The sequence below is a fragment of the Podarcis pityusensis genome (genome assembly GCF_964106645.2).
Source record: "Podarcis pityusensis genome assembly, chromosome: 9".
Classification (NCBI taxonomy): domain Eukaryota; kingdom Metazoa; phylum Chordata; class Lepidosauria; order Squamata; family Lacertidae; genus Podarcis; species Podarcis pityusensis.
The window spans coordinates 33,685,153-33,701,078 of NC_138034.1; the positions used below are offsets into that span (position 1 = coordinate 33,685,153).

The window sequence follows — 15,926 nt, forward strand, 5'->3', positions numbered from 1 at the left end:
GCATTTTTTTTATACATGTGGCGATTCAGCCTATATTTACACTCATAGGAAACTGCCCTACTCTCCAAGGTCACTTCCAGACTACCTGGTTACTGAGCATTCTGGTTTGTTCATAGGAAGTTTGCAGGGACGTTCTTTGTTATTACTTATTTGAATTGTTGCCCATCCTTCGCCATGAAGTTTCAGGGCAAGTTACAACAATTTTTAAAATGCAATATTCCAAACAGTTAAAACAAATGAGATGACATTGCTTCAAGCGTTATCCTGCCCTTTCTGCTGGATTTTCCTATCCTTATTGCAAACACATACCTATACATATACATATACATATACATGTATACATATACATGTATACATATATATGTGTGTGTGTGTGTGTATGTATGTATGTATGTATACATATATATATATGTATTATGGTGCTGGAGGAGACTCTTGAGAGTCCTATGGACTGCAAGAAGATCAAACCTATCCATTCTTAAGGAAATCAGCCCTGAGTGCTCACTGGAAGGACAGATCCTGAAGCTGAGGCTCCAATACTTTGGCCACCTCATGAGAAGAGAAGATACCCTGGAAAAGACCCTGATGTTGGGAAAGATGGAGGGCACAAGGAGAAGGGGACGACAGAGGACGAGCTAGTTGGACAGTGTTCTTGAAGCTACCAGCATGAGTTTGACCAAGCTGTGGGAGGCAGTGGAAGACAGGGGTGCCTGGCGTGCTCTGGTCCATGGGGTCACGAACAGTCGGACATGACTAAATGACTAAACAACAACAATATATATACACACACACATACATACATACATACATACATACATCCAATTTTGCGGGGAAAGGTGGTTTGTTGCGCAAGAGCTTCAAAGCAACTGTAACAAAGCAACCTGAATTTCCCACCCAGAAATATTAATGGACTGGAAAAACTAGTCCATCAATCTCATTACTGCCTACACAATGACAACTATTGAATATGGAGTGTTCTACATGCAAGGCAGGCAATCACTCTATTTCTATAAAATATGAAGAGCAGTTCACAATTTTAATAAATAATTGTAAGATATCAGTGAAGCAGCAACAATCTTTAAAAACAGCACAATCCTATACATATGAGTTTCACAGAGATTAATGGTGCTTATTCCCTGGTAAGCAGGTACAGGTTTGCAACCTAAAAGGTTAATACAGTATAGGGATTGCGGGGGGAGAAGGAAGAGCTAAACTTCTCCTTCTTGTGGACTGTGGTCCTAATCTAGATTAGGCTGCTCCTGTGCTTGGCTTTCATTAAAAACAAACCCTGAGGCAGCTAAAGCAAAGCATTTAATGCCACACAATGTGCAATAAGGGACCCTCATGTATCAGACCACAGACCACAGAAAGTATGAAAAATACTCTAAAAACATATTAAAGAGGAACAAAGAGGTCCTTTGCATATTGTTCATTGCCTCTTTTTTATTTGTTTACTTGCGGACAGAAAGTATATTCTTTTCTATTTGTGGGTCTTTCCAGTGCTTGTGTTATGAAATGGAGACCACAATCCCCTCATGCTTGCTTTGCCTTTCAAATACACATCTAGTATTGAGACTTGTTTGAAAACTGAGACAAATAAGACAGGGTAGATACGGTAAATATATTAGGTTTAGTAAAAACAAATGTTCATGAGAAAGAGTTCATAGGTTTAAAGGAATTTAAATAGGTTTAAAGGAATTTGGGCAATAAATTAAGTGTTAGAAAAATTTTAGATTTGAGAGAGGAAGCTTTTTTTCTCCTAACACCAGACTAAGAAAGGTTTTGAAAAGGAAACAAATATTAACATGTGCAAATACTCCTCTTCCGGTATTTTTGTTCCCAAGGAAGTTAAACCAGTTTTTATGGGTATGCTTCAGAAGAAACTTAACTTCATATATCCAAGTACTTTACAAACAGTTCTATCCAACTCTAATGGAAACTTTATTCTTTTACAAACTTTGAATTCTAAATGGATACATTGTTCTTTACAAACATTCAAATTTGTGGCCTTCATCTTTAACCTTTACTTAAATATATATGCTTCACTTACATATAAAGTAGAAAATGCATTCATTTTAGGAAGATAGGGCCGTTTCCTCTAGCACACAGCTAGGGCCCAGCAGGCTTGTTCTTGGGCTCCAGTTAAAAGCATCATATACCGGTAGCTTTGAATTTGCAGCGGGTGTTAAATCTTCCAGGCTTAACCAAAAGTTCATGGTAATTATGTGCATTTGTCAAGTGCTCCTCCTTATATTTCTGCTGGGAAATTTATTTGGTCTTCTTTTCCACCATGCACTCTTGTTTCTCCAATTTCTCTCTGTAAGAATTGTACTGCGAGTCGGTACCAAACAGTTTATCCCACCACGTGAAGGTTGAAGCATAGTTGCCAATTGAGTTCATATGGTGGAAGTCATGGAATCGAGCCCCAGTATAGAAAGGCACCAAATGCAATGGATTCAGAGGAATGTCGTAGCCACTAATGAGAGAGAGAGAGAGAGAGAGAGAGAGAGAGAGAGAGAGAGAGAGGAGAATTTACAATACAGATACGGAAGACACTGCTCGCATTTCCATTCAAGTGAAGCATTGCTAAAATCAGAAGCAAGTCCCACTGAGTTTAATGGGGCTTACTCTTTTGTAAGTGGGTATAGGACTACAACCATAGACATTTACCAGTTTCCATATTAACTTGGTTGAAAAACCCCTGAAGTTCCTGGACTATTCAACTGGACAACATACTTCTGAAGCTGTAGAAGTAACATCCGCCATGTGGTATTTAAAATGTGTTTCTTACTTCTGTACTGATGATACATGCTTTATATATAGTCCCTGCAAGGAGGTCATGTAAATATTTCAGCACAAAGTGTCCACAACACTATGCCAAACAGAGGAATGAAATAGTTGAAAAATGTGGGCTCTCTCTCTCTCTCTCACACACACACACACACACAGTCTGGATTCATAGCTAGATTTTGCTGGGAAAGTATTCAATGAATCGGGGTGGCCAACCTATGGCTCTCCAAATGTTGTTGGACAACAACTCCCATCAACCAAAAATTATGGTTAAATGTTCTCTCTAACCATAATTTGTTTCACTTGTTCAGACATCATAAGGAATTCTAGTTAGCTTAACATTAAAAAGCTTTCTATCTGTAATAAATAAATAAAATAAAATAAAATAAAATATTTCATTTATAGCCTTCCCATCTGGCTGGGTTGCCCCAGCCACTCTGTATCTATCTTTGACATGTGAAAATAGAGGGGAGGAGGGAGCATGTGAGCCTAAGGCTCATTTAGGTAGCATAGTTTCCAGTTATATTTTATCATTTCTAGTTACATCTTAATCATACTTAATAGAGAAGCTTTTATGTGGAACTTAAGATGACTCTACTTGCTCAAAGAGTATCAAATTAGTTTGTAAGCTTGTCATCTAAAGAATCATGTGCAGTAGAATCCTCTGAATGTTTATGCAAGCTCTACTAAAGTCACTGAAACTTACTCTAAGGTAGGAATGCACAGGATTTCAGTCTTAAATACATGCACTTCTAGGACATTTAGAGAAAATCCTGAATAGTTAATAGATTTTTTTTTTTTAAAAAAAAGGTCACTTGTCTAGATTTTACCTGGTGACTTGGGTGGTATTCAACGAAGTGTGAATTAAGAGTACACCTTGATGACTAATTTAGGTCTAATAATTTTACTATGTCTACCCCAAGTAACACTTTGTTGAATACAACCCTCTATAATTCTGATGAATATGACCAGACTGAACAGCGAAAGTAGATTACCTGTGGACGTCAATGATCTGCAGCAAGCGACAGATCAACCATGCCCACAGAAGAATCACGTGATTGCAAAACACCATTATTCCAATGAAAAACCCAGTTCCAATGATAAGGGTTTCCAGAGGGTGTACATATTCAGCTTGCATTCCAAACGGAGCCTATGAAAGGAGGAAGAGGGAAAAAAAAGAATGCTCTTTTGTATGCCAAGACATAAATATACCGGTACTTTACGGCTAATCTGAAATGTATACAGTGGGTTACGAACTTAATTCGTTCCGGAGGTCCGTTCTTAACCTGAAACCGTTCTTAACCTGAGGTACCACTTTAGCTAATGGGGCCTCCTGCTGCTGCTGCACGATTTCTGTTCTCATCCTGAGGTATAGTTTTTAACCCGAGGTACTACTTCCGGGTTAGCGGAGTCTGTAACCCGAAGCGTTTGTAACCTGAGATACAACAGTACAGTGGTGCCTCGCAAGACGAAATTAATCCGTTCCGCGAGAGTCTTCGTTTTTTCGTCTTGCGAAGCAACCCTATTAGCGGCTTAACGGATTAGCACTATTAGCGGTTTAGCGGCTATTAAAGGCTTAAAGGCTTAGCGGATTAGCTGCTAAAAGGCTATTAAAGGCTATTAAAGGCTTAGCAGATTAGATAAAGGGGGCGAAAAGCGGAAAAAAAATCTCAAGACTTGCAAGACATTTTCGTCTTGCGAAGCAAGCCCATAGGGAAATTCGTCCTGCGAAGCAACTCAAAAACGGAAAACCCTTTCGTCTAGCGGGTTTTCCATCTTGCGAGGCATTCGTCTTGCGGGGCACCACTGTACTTCCTGCATGGCCAGGTTGTTCTAGCAGAGTTCTCCCCCTCTCGCACTCAGATCCTGGTTTTAATGTTACATACAGGTAACAGAGGAATGAGTGAACTGTGTTTAGCTCCACTCCAACTCTTTATGACTACAAATTCTGGACTGCCCCTGAAACACTATAATTTCAGCTGGTAGCATAGAACCATGATTACTTAAGACGACAGAATAAGAACCCCTTGTAAAATATTCAGAATGGAAGCAAATCATAGCTTATATGAAAACTTTACAGTGATGCTTTCCTCACCTTCAGATCCCCCTGAAGGTTTTTCTGAGTCTTTAGTCTATGCTCCCTACTGAGTGTTATTTCAGTAATAGAAGCTAGCTATTCAAAAAAGCAATTGGAGGGTGGTTGTTAGGGAAACCATCCAATGTAGGTTACAGGTGGGCTTTAGCTCAGTAGTATAGCACAGTGATGCAGAAGGACTAAAGTTCAGTCACTGGTCTCTCTGTTGGTCCTATTAAACAGAAACTGGAGACTGGAGAATTGCTGCTGGTCAGACTTCACTACAAATATACTAGGTCAGAGTGGGTTATGTTTCTAACCTACATAATCATTATCAGAATAACAGACAGAGATCATTTGTAGGGAAAACCAGCTGAAGGGATTTTTGTGTTTTGTAGCCAGTCATTGGTGGGTAAGAAGTTAGACATATTCAGAGCACAGCATTTAAAATGGCGAACTATTTTGAGCGATCAGTTTCGAAGTCTGTCCAACTACAGCAATATTAAACTCATGATGAAAACAGTTTGCTAAGCGTGCTGTTTTCTCTTCTCCCTTTTTACAAAAAGAATAGCTAATGTATGCCTAGTGCTTTTATATGCTCACAGCATTACAGCATTAACTAGGTAACGTTCACTAAGAATTTAAGGCAATACATACCACAAACTCATGATGCACTTTGTGGATGTACTTATATATTCTCTTGTGATGCAGCAGCCTATGCAGAAAATAATGCCAGGCATCATCAATCACAGCACATCCAAAACATTGAGAAAGTAGCACATACCTGGGGGGGGGGGCAGGGAAAGAGAAGCATTTGTTAAGACAAGTACAATAGATTAGGACACCCTGTCTCCCAACCCAATTTTTGCTTTTGCAGTTCTATATCTGACTATAAAACCATTTTTTTGTGTTGGAGAAACATGTTATCCAATAGCTTGCAAGGCAGCAGCAGTCTACAAAGAATTGGCAAAAGTATATTTTACCATACACATAACCTTTGTCCACAACAACTTTATTATATAGGGAGGATAAGAGTGGCTTAAGAGACTACATCGTACACAAACACCGCTGTTGTGTATAATGCAATACACAAGGTTGTGTTGTGTGTCAAGCAACATTAATCTTAGAATAATTTAAATTGCTATAGCTGTGACCTACTTTGTATTGAGCATTAGATTAGTAAGATTGATAATTTTTTATTATTATTAATCTTACTAATCTTATGCTCAATACAAAGTAGGTCACAACTATAGCAATTTAAATTATTCTAAGGTTATTGGTGCTTGACACACAACACAGCCTTGTGTATTGCATTATACACAACAGCATATTGCTGACAACCAAAGTAGGTCACAAAGTAGCTGTGACCTACTTTGTATTGAGCATAAGACTGATAATTTTTATTATTATTATTATGCTCAATATGAAACACAACACAGCCTTGTGTATTGCATTATACACAACAGCGTATTGCTGACAACCAAAGTAGGTCACAACTATAGCAACTTTTAAAGACCTATAAAGAAGGCATGCAAGTAGAAACCAAGCTACCATGTACAATAGATATGGGTACCTATATAGCCTAAGTTGTAACATATGGGAAGATTCATAGTTGCTGGTGAGATATTTTGCTACTTTTTTCCCTAATGAATTAGTGAGAAATGTTACAAATACAATACAGATGGGGGAAAGCTGTATACTGTATTCTGTTAGTTATGAATGAAAAAATGCAAGTTGGAATTGTCAACTCTGGTGACATTGCTGGAAGCAAATCAGTTGTAATTTGTTGTTTTTTCCCCAAAAAGTTTTATTAGTTTTCCAAATTTATAACAAACATATCAACAAACATAAAAAGAAAAACATCAAAAAACTAAGAAACAAACAAACATATATCCTAACTGTAGAAATTCCTCTTTTGTTATCATTGTTAGGTGACTTTCTAAAATCCCCCTGGCTGAGTTTCTTTATAAATCATTGTAGCAGTTTTCTAAAACTAATTTCACATAAAATTTACTTAATCCATTAACATCTTTCTTTCTTGCAAATCAGTTGTAATTTGTAATGATAAGAACGCTTTATACGGAAAGTTCAGCTTGAAAATGACTGACTACTAGAAAATTATTATTATTGTTCTGTGCAGAACTTTTAGAAATCTTCCATATGCTGAAGTGCAGTGCTTGATCATAACAGGATTTGAGAAACACTGCATTTATTGAAGTACTTAACTGCACAGAGCTGTTTAAGTGAAATCCATCTACTTACCATCTTGGCATACTTTCCCAGTCATAAGGAATATTAAAATATTCTGTGAAGTAATAGGTACCAAGTATCAGAGGAAACTGAATAAAAAAGTGATTGAACATAAGTGCCTTGAAACACTTCCATTGTCTTTCCCAGGTTTCTGGCTTATCCTGTAAACAAGAAATAAAAGTATTTTATAAATAGAAGTAGAATATTCCAGTGATATTACTGAAGATGTGATACATGGGAATAAGTACTAAATTAATAGTACTTCATACTATAATAGAAGAATACCTAAATTAAAGGTAACGGAATATCAGCTTTGTCTTATTTGACACTGTTTCAACTGATATTGCCCCAAAATGCAGCAACACTGCTGCCTGCGATGATCAATGTTTCCATTAATATCAGATATACATTTCAATGTTGATTCCCTGTCAATTATCATCCTACTCCAGGTGTACTTGGGGTAAGGCGAGAGATAAATATTAAAGTAGTGTTAGAATGCTCAGATTTTTGTCTTTCAGCCCGGGAACAGTACTGCCATTTGGTCTGAATTTATTGTTAATGAATCAAGATTACAAATGCTATTTTCATGTCAAAAGGAAACAGTTATGGTATGCATAGATCACAGCATCTATGGCATCAGAGCAGGGATGAGTAACCTGTGACCTCCCAAACACTGTTGAACTCCAGATTCTGTCAGCCCCAGCCGGCATAGCCCATGGTCAGGAATGAGCGGAGCTCACATATCTGGAAGGCCACAGGTTTCCCCACCCCTGAATTAGTTTGGAGCCTGTACATTGTTTCAAGAAGGCTGCAGGAAATCAGCACAGTAAAGTAATCATGGTTTTATAACAGACTGGGCTCCGGATCTCATTAGGAAGCAGGATACTATGATCTATCTACCTTTTTAGTAGAAACTGGATTGAGAAGGCACCAGAATTCTATACGATACAAATTTCACTGACTTATTATTCAATACTGTGGTACCTTGGGTTACAGACGCTTCAGGTTGCAGACTCTGCTAACCCAGAAATAGTACCTTGGGTTAAGAACTTTGCTTCAGGATGAGAACAGAAATCGTGCTCCGGCAGCGCAGTAGCAGCAGGAGGCCCCATTAGCTAAAGTGGTGCTTCAGGTTAAGAATAGTTTCAGGTTAAGAACGGACCTCCGGAACAAATTAAGTACTTAACCCGAGGTACCAGTGTATTGCAATACTCCAAGCTTTATGTTATTACATATATACCATTCAGGTATCAGGGTGTATGTCACTCAAGCGAATTTCACACACGGTTACTATTAAAAACAAGAGTGCCCAGGACTGATGCTATATACAGGGGCCATGTTCTAGCTTAGTGATGGATAGCCTGAAGCTTTGCAGACTGCCCCAACTCCCATCAGCCCCTGCCAGCATTGCCAATGGTCAGAGATGACAGGACAGTTTGGGGGACCACTGCTTCCCACCTGTGTTCTAGCCACTCTACAGCTTCTGTGGGGGAAACTGGCAACTGTACAATGTTATCTCCTTTCTTCATTTACTGGCTGAACAATGCAATCCTATGCATTGCTTAAGATAAAATCCTACACCAACTAACCTGTGAGTAAGCCACAGTGACAATCACATCTGAGCAACTGTCACTGTGGCTTACTCACAGGTAAGTCCGTGTAGCGTTCCAGCTTAAATACATTTTTAACATTACCTCTTGTCCTTTGGGGTAGTGTGCAGGATAACAGTAAACATCTAGCAAATAATACTGTTGGCAAACTTGTTCAGATGTTCCACTTTCTACAATGACATATCAAAACATACATAAACACCCTATTTACTTGAAAGCCTGCAAGTTAGAGGCCAGACTGTCAAAGGCCCTTTGCCTCGTGCTTTTCAACAGCACCACCCAGAATTCAGATTGGAAGTCAGCAATACGTACTCACAGATAGCTAAACTAAATATTTATATAAGAAATTAACCAAAATATGCATAATAATTATACAAGCACATAAATAAGTGTAAATTGTTCCATGTTTGTTATAAAAGCAGAGTAAAGCATAAGATCGTTTTTTTTCTATCCTCTGAAAGAGGATGCTCAACAAAAATGTCACCAGTCGCAAGCTGGCAGAATATGGGAAGTGAACTCATGATCTGGGGAGCTCCAAAGTTATGTCACTTGTTGGAGCCATGTATGACACCAGAGCTGGAATTTTTCATACTAGACAACACTCCATCTTACCTGTTGTATTTTATACTTTTGCATGTAAGGTATAAACTGAAAGATAAATCCAGGCAAACATATTAAAAAGTAGGAAAGTTCATGCATGAGAAGTGATCCCCAGGTTGCAATCTGGAATTTGGTGTAGTTATTCAGCATATATGTCCAAGCATTTTTAAATGGCTGTTGTAGCGGATTCTCAGGCAAGAAAGAGTCTATATATTCTACAGCCAGGTAGGCAGAATTCAGTATGCCAACACTGTTGTTAGTTGCCATCGTTCAGTTCTGGAACATCACACCTGTAGCTTCTCTGCAGGATTCTAGGAACAGTAAATAGACATCATGATAAAGACACCATAACGAAAATGACATCGGCCAGCAACACAGTGTGCAGCTGTTGACTTGCATAAAAATAGTAGGGGACAAGATCTATCCATTTCCATACTAGACAACAGAGTTAAACAGATGTTGCTGCTTGCCCTTTGTCCTTGTCTGGTAGGAGAAGAGATTAACTCATACCTGCTTGCGCTGTATACATTGACAGAATCTCCTCTACCGCCTGACAAGAAGGAAATGTGCTGCTGCTTAATTAGGATGCCTTGGCCATAAATTGATCGATCATGCTAGTTATCTGTTACATAATAAAAAGTAAATTGAAAGCCCTGCATGAAACTACTAGGATTTACCTCGAGAGAGCATCCAAGGATTAACTACAAAAACAATTACAGTGGTACCTCATGTTACGTACCGTCCCCCTTACGAATGTTGCGGGTTACGCGCTCCACTAACCCGGAAGTAGATCTCCCTTGTGCGACCCTTGCCCCAGGACGCAAGCGGAAGTTGCGCTCCGGTGGCGTGGCAGCAGCAGGAGGTGCCATTAGGGAAAGTATGCCTCATGCTACGAGCGGTTTCGGGTTACAAACAGACCTCTGGAACGGATTAAGTATGCAACACAAGGTACCACTGTATCATCTTTCCCTTCCTGATATGAACAAAGGACAGGTGCCAATGTTTACGTACCAATTTCAGTCCAAACCAATTCTTACCTATATGGCATTGCTAATGAATCAGATTGAACAAAGTTTTTATAAGCATTCAATATCGGAGGTATAAGATCAAATTACATGCTTCCGGGTCATGTGGCCAGCATGACTAAGCCGCTTCTGGCGAACCAGAGCAGTGCACGGAAATGCCGTTTACCTTCCTGCTGGAGCGGTACCTATTTATCTACTTGCACTTTGACATGCTTTCAAACTGTTATGTTGGCAGGAGCAGGGACTGAGCAACGGGAGCTCACCCCGTCATGGGGATTCGAACCACCGACCTTCTGATTGGCAAGTCCTAGGCTCTGTCCTAGGCAAGTCCACAGCACCACCCGCATCCCTCAAGCATTCACATACATGCTTTTAAATGTATATGTGTAAGTTTGCTTAACCTGATGCAATAAAGTAACTCTTAATAAAGAGGAATTAAATGCTGTGCTCTTCTAATTATTCAGTCAGAGCAAGAATTTAGGCTTGCCAGATAGAACAATCCTGACCCTCCAGAGTGGTCAATGGTCAAAGATGACAGGAGTTGTAGTCCAGCAACATTTAGAGAGCCAGAGGCTAGCCATCCCCAATATGTGTGAAAGTCAACTAACATTAAGAGTGCCACAACAAGATAATCCCAATCCCACCTTGGCAATCAAACTGAGTGATTGCAGGCTAAGGTACCTGACCAGGGGGGGTGAAATCCTTATCATGGCTACTCTGCCTTTCTGTACCTCAAGCCTTACTTTGTGCTGCACTTGATATTCAGGTGAATCTATTTGGAGGAAGTTTATATCTCCCTCTTTGTCCAGCCAGGTATCAGATATACAGACCAGACTGGCAAGTTACTAAAGTCTGAAATGATTGAGGTCTATTATTTATTTATTGCACACTTTTTTTTACATAAAAGGTAAACTCAAAGTGAATTGCAATGTATCAAATAACTTACCCAATCTATCTGCTATAATTATGCAAATTTCAACCTCCTAACACTATCAGTAATCTATTCTTCTACCCATATTACACGTTAAAGGGAGCAGGTGGTGTTGTGGTCTAAACCACTGAGCCTCTTGGGCTTGCCGATTGGAAGGTCGGCGGTTTGAATCTCCGCAACGGGGTGAGCTCCCATTGCTCTGTCCCAGCTTCTGCCAACATAGCAGTTCAAAAGCATGCCAGTGCAAGTAGATAAATAGGTACTGTGTGACAACAAGGTAAACGGCATTTCTGTGAGCTCTGGTTTCTGTCACGGTGTTCCATTGCACCAGAAGCAGTTTAGTTATGCTGGCCATATGACCGAGAAAAGCTGTCTGTGGACAAACGCTGATTCCCTCGGCCTGAAGCAAGATGAGTGCCACAACCCCATAGTCACCTTTGACTGGACTTATCTGTCCAGGGGCCCTTTACCTTTTTGTTATTACAAGTTAAATAAAAGAGATAAGACAGCTCTGCCTGCAAGTTTGCTTTCCAACAGCGCAACTCAATAGGGAAAAGTAATGGGGAGGCATGAAAAGCAAGCACTGGAGCAGTTATTCCTTTACTGGCAGACTGAGGGGGCCAGGCTGGTCTTCCTCTTGGTCTTCCTAGTCGCCCTGTGTACCCCTGCTAGTGACAAAGGCCAGAGCATGCCACCCACTGGTTCCTGTACAACGCAAGACTATGACTGAAAGCAGATACATCCTAGCTCTGTGAAGCAAGACATAAGCATGCAAAATGATGAAACCTTATAGCACAATCTCAAGGATGTTTACTCAGCAGCATTTATCTAATTAAACTGGGCTAATATTGTAGGATACAGTGGCTCGAGCGTCAGACTAGGCCAACTCCCTGCTCAGCCACAAAGTACATTTGATGTTCTTGGTCTAGTCATTGTATTTTACTTATCATACCATAAATTTTCTATATTTCTTAATTGTAGGTGGGAACCACTAAAGTGGTTTCCCACTATCCATCCTAACCCACCTATCCCAAAGTTTGGTTAGGAACAAGTTGCAGGAGGAGAATGCCTTCAGCTTCTTGGAGAAGAGCCGGTAAATAACACTGGTCAACAACAAATTTGTTGTCTGCGTTTTTTCTGTTGATTTAGGACGAATCTGATGAGCTGAATCCAAAAATCACATTGGTTTTGCTCAATCAGGTCAAGTTTTTGAGCTATGGCCACATGTCTTTTTTTACGTTTTTGTTCACATGTACGCTTGTGTGGAGCATTTTAGAAGAAGTTGGTGGGGGTAAAATGCCATGTCGAATAATTGTTTTGATTGGAAATGATTATTTTAATGACAAGAAGTATTCAGGTCCAATAGTTCTGGGTGATTATGTCAAAAAGGGATCAGTTTGAAGTCATAAAACCTCAAAATCTTCCATAAATTGGTGCGGCAAAGCATAAAGTTGGGGGATCAAAACTAAGTTAATGGGGCAGCTGCCCCACGAAGAATTGTCAAAGGACTCTGCCGAACTGTTGGCATCCAGATTGAAGGAAAAAAACCTCCTCTCTGACAGTGCTCACATCAGCCTCTTCCGCAACAGGCATCAAGAGTACCTCCGTTTTTTCTCGGAAGAGAAGGACTTGGTGTACTATGCAGATATTGCACAGCTTCTGCTCAAGCTTGGAGGGCCACAGTACAAACCCAAAGATTGGAGACTGTTCATTGACAGCAGCAAGCGATCACTGAAATGTGTTCTGCTACACAACGGCAACCAGTTTGCCTCTATACCCCTGGCTCACTCGACTACACTGAAGGAGAACTATGAAGCGCTGAAGTATGTGCTGGAGAAAATTGGTTATGATCAGCATTAAGTGGTTTACTTGTGTTGACCTGAAGATGGTGAACTTTTTGTTGGAACAATAGTCTAGCTTCACCAAGTACCCATGTTTTCTGTGCATGTGGGATAGTAGGGACCGTGCTCAGCATTACACGAAGAAGGACTGGCCCGTGCGGGAGGAATTGGTGCCTTGCAAAGAAAGGAACGTCATCAACGACTCTCTGGTGGACAGAGACAGAATACTCTTCCCACCGCTGCACATCAAGCTCGGCTTAATCAAGCAGTTCACCAAGGCTCTGGACAAGGATGGTGACTGCTTCACTTACTTGTGCCAGGCTTTTCCAGGATTGACCATGGAGAAGTTGAAAGCTGGCATCTTTGACGGTCCTCAGATCCGTCAGCTCATCAGAGATCCAGAGTTCGGAAATTCAATGAACGAAGTGGAACTGGAAGCGTGGAAGGCATTTGTTCTGGTAGTGAAGAACTTTTTTGGCAACAATAAGGCCAGAAACTACGCAGAACTTGTCAACAACATGCTGACTGCTTTCAGAAACCTGGGCTGCAACATGAGCATCAAGATGCACTACCTATTTTCACATATGGACCGGTTTCCTGAGAACCTGGGTTCAATGAGTGACGAGCAGGGGGAGAGATTCCATCAGGACATGATAGAGATGGAGACCAGGTATCAGGGTCGCTGGGACACAGTCATGATGGCTGACTACTGTTGGACTCTGAAGAGAGACCTCCCTGCCACTGAGCATTCCAGCAGTTCCAAGAAACGGACGTTCAAGCCCCGAAGTTTGAAAAATGGTGAAGCAACATGCAATTTACATGTACTTACTTTTATCAATGCCCACCATTCAGTATACAGTAATCGATGTTTCTATCAGGTAATCAATATATGTTGCTGGAAAAACATTTTTTTCTCTTAAAAACATATTTAGGGTGATATGTGTTGACAAAAATCAGCTGATAATGCCACAAAAATGTAATCGATTTTGTCACAAAATCTGATTTTTTTTCAAATACACAGCAGAAAAACCTGACCTGATGGAGAGAAACGGATGCCATTTCCTGATTCAGCAGTGCAAAAATACCCTAAATCAGTTGTAGAAATTTAGACAACATTCAAAAAGTAAAAAATTGTTGCCCAGTGTAATTCTTAAAACATGCTACCTCATCCATCTTAAAAAAGTTACCTAAAAACTAGACAGTCCATCAGTCAGGCCTGGCCAAGCTCATCAACCACAACAAACTAATAATATAAACTTTAGAATTTCAAGCCCTGGTTTGCTTTCTTGTTCTACCAGGCAAGCAGCACTAGGCGAATCAAAACAGCGAAAATCGAAAACCGGCACCAGGAGAAAGAAATGCCTTCTCCTATAACTCACCTGGGCCAAATAACAACTAATAAAAAATAAAAACGCATCTCCCGAACCCTTAACTTCAGCTTTTGTCTCTGAGAGAGAAGTCGGTGAGGGGGGAGAGAAATAAAACGGAAAGTCACAAAATAACAGCCTGAGCGGCCAAGAAATGAATATTTTGGTGCCCATAAACAAAATGTAAAGGGGTTGCGTTTGTCGCCTTTTTCGGGTGGGGGGTCTCCAAATGCAACCAATGAAAGGAGCACCCCCTAAAACAACCCGCCCCCCAAGGCGCCTCGGCTCTCCATCCTCTTACCTGCGCCGAGGGATGCAGCAGCTCTGCCCACCGACGCTCCGCCACAAGGGCCAGACTCCCTCTGCGCCGGGTCCTCAAATACGCCTCCTTCCTTGGCCGCGGAAGGAAAGGCCGCCCCGCTGCCGCGATTGGTCGGGACCGTCAGGCGTGCGCCGAGCAGGTCTCGGCGGGCTCCCATTGGGTGGAAGGATGGAGTGAGATTGGCCGGCCAATGGGACGAGGTGCTAGTTCACTGACGAAGAGAAGGGAGAGGAGCGAGATGGGTGGATGGAGGGGACGCGGGGCGGAAGGTAGCCATGCAAACCGCACGGCGGCTGCACGCTCACCTGCTTCTCCTAATATCGAAGGATCGCAGCCTCTGCTCACGGGGTTTACTTCCAAGGAAAGCTGGGCATAAGATGTAGCTTAGCTCCCCTGCCTCGCACTCCAAAATAAACCCAAAAGTAATGTTTGGTATTGTTTTCGGTTCATACAACTCCCCCTTCCTTTTGCTGGAGAAAAATTCAGATTATTTTTTTAATGGAACATGCGGAATCGCTTTCACGTTCCCTTTTTTTTTAACTGCCCATTTCATTGCTGTAACCCAGCCTGGGACCTTATGGTAGGGGGCAATTATAAATGATAAATAAATGAGAAAATCCCGAATCCCATAGGTGGTTTGGTTCCTCTTGGCAGTGCCAGATTTATGTACAAGCTAAACAAGCTACAGCTTAAGGCCTCACTTTTGGTCCCCCCCAAAAAATTAAAGGAAAAAAAACCTGGATGTACATTTCCAAAATATGTAAAACAAATAAAATTAAACCAGCAAGAGTGTTTTGTGTTGTGTAGGCTCCTATGATGTAAGTAATGGGCTTCGCCTGCTAGCCTGCTCCCTAAAGTATCACATATAAAGGGCCCTATCATCAAACCTAAATCTGGCCTTGCCTCTTGGGGCTTGGTCCTAAGTACTGGCAAGTGCTTCAAATTGCAGCTGTTCTTGTTCAACAACAAGCACAAGTTTGGTTACCTAATTCTCTGCTTTATGCCAGGAATCTACTGCTATCTTCCACATGCAAACAGTGAGGCCAGCAACTGGCATTTATATATTTATTAAAAGTTACAGCCTGCCCTTCATTATTGCCAGGGTTGGGTGTGATG

General features: G+C 40.9%; 1 protein-coding gene across 1 annotated transcript; it reads right to left on the reverse strand.

Moving 5' to 3' along the window:
• Positions 1–1,015: 1,015 nt before the first annotated feature.
• Positions 1,016–14,922, reverse strand: LOC308485751 (methylsterol monooxygenase 1-like). The gene is made up of 6 exons (XM_081021778.1): positions 14,790–14,922; positions 9,337–9,635; positions 7,127–7,275; positions 5,522–5,648; positions 3,786–3,940; positions 1,016–2,476 (listed from the first exon to the last, which is right to left on the reverse strand). Exons 2-6 carry the CDS (start codon positions 9,589–9,591, stop codon positions 2,269–2,271), a joined length of 894 nt encoding a protein of 297 aa, XP_080877904.1. The 5' UTR covers positions 9,592–9,635; positions 14,790–14,922; the 3' UTR covers positions 1,016–2,268.
• Between the last annotated feature and the right edge of the window lie 1,004 nt (positions 14,923–15,926).

Excerpts from the sequence above, each read along its gene's own strand:
- LOC308485751 (XM_081021778.1), bottom strand. The coding sequence starts at position 9,591 with ATGGCAACTAACAACAGTGTTGGCATACTGAATTCTGCCTACCTGGCT. Across the intron at positions 7,276-9,336 it reads AAAAGTATAAAATACAACAG|GATAAGCCAGAAACCTGGGA; the intron begins GTAAGATGGAGT and ends TCTTGTTTACAG. Across the intron at positions 3,941-5,521 it reads AAGTGCATCATGAGTTTGTG|GCTCCGTTTGGAATGCAAGC; the intron begins GTATGTATTGCC and ends CTCCTTTCATAG.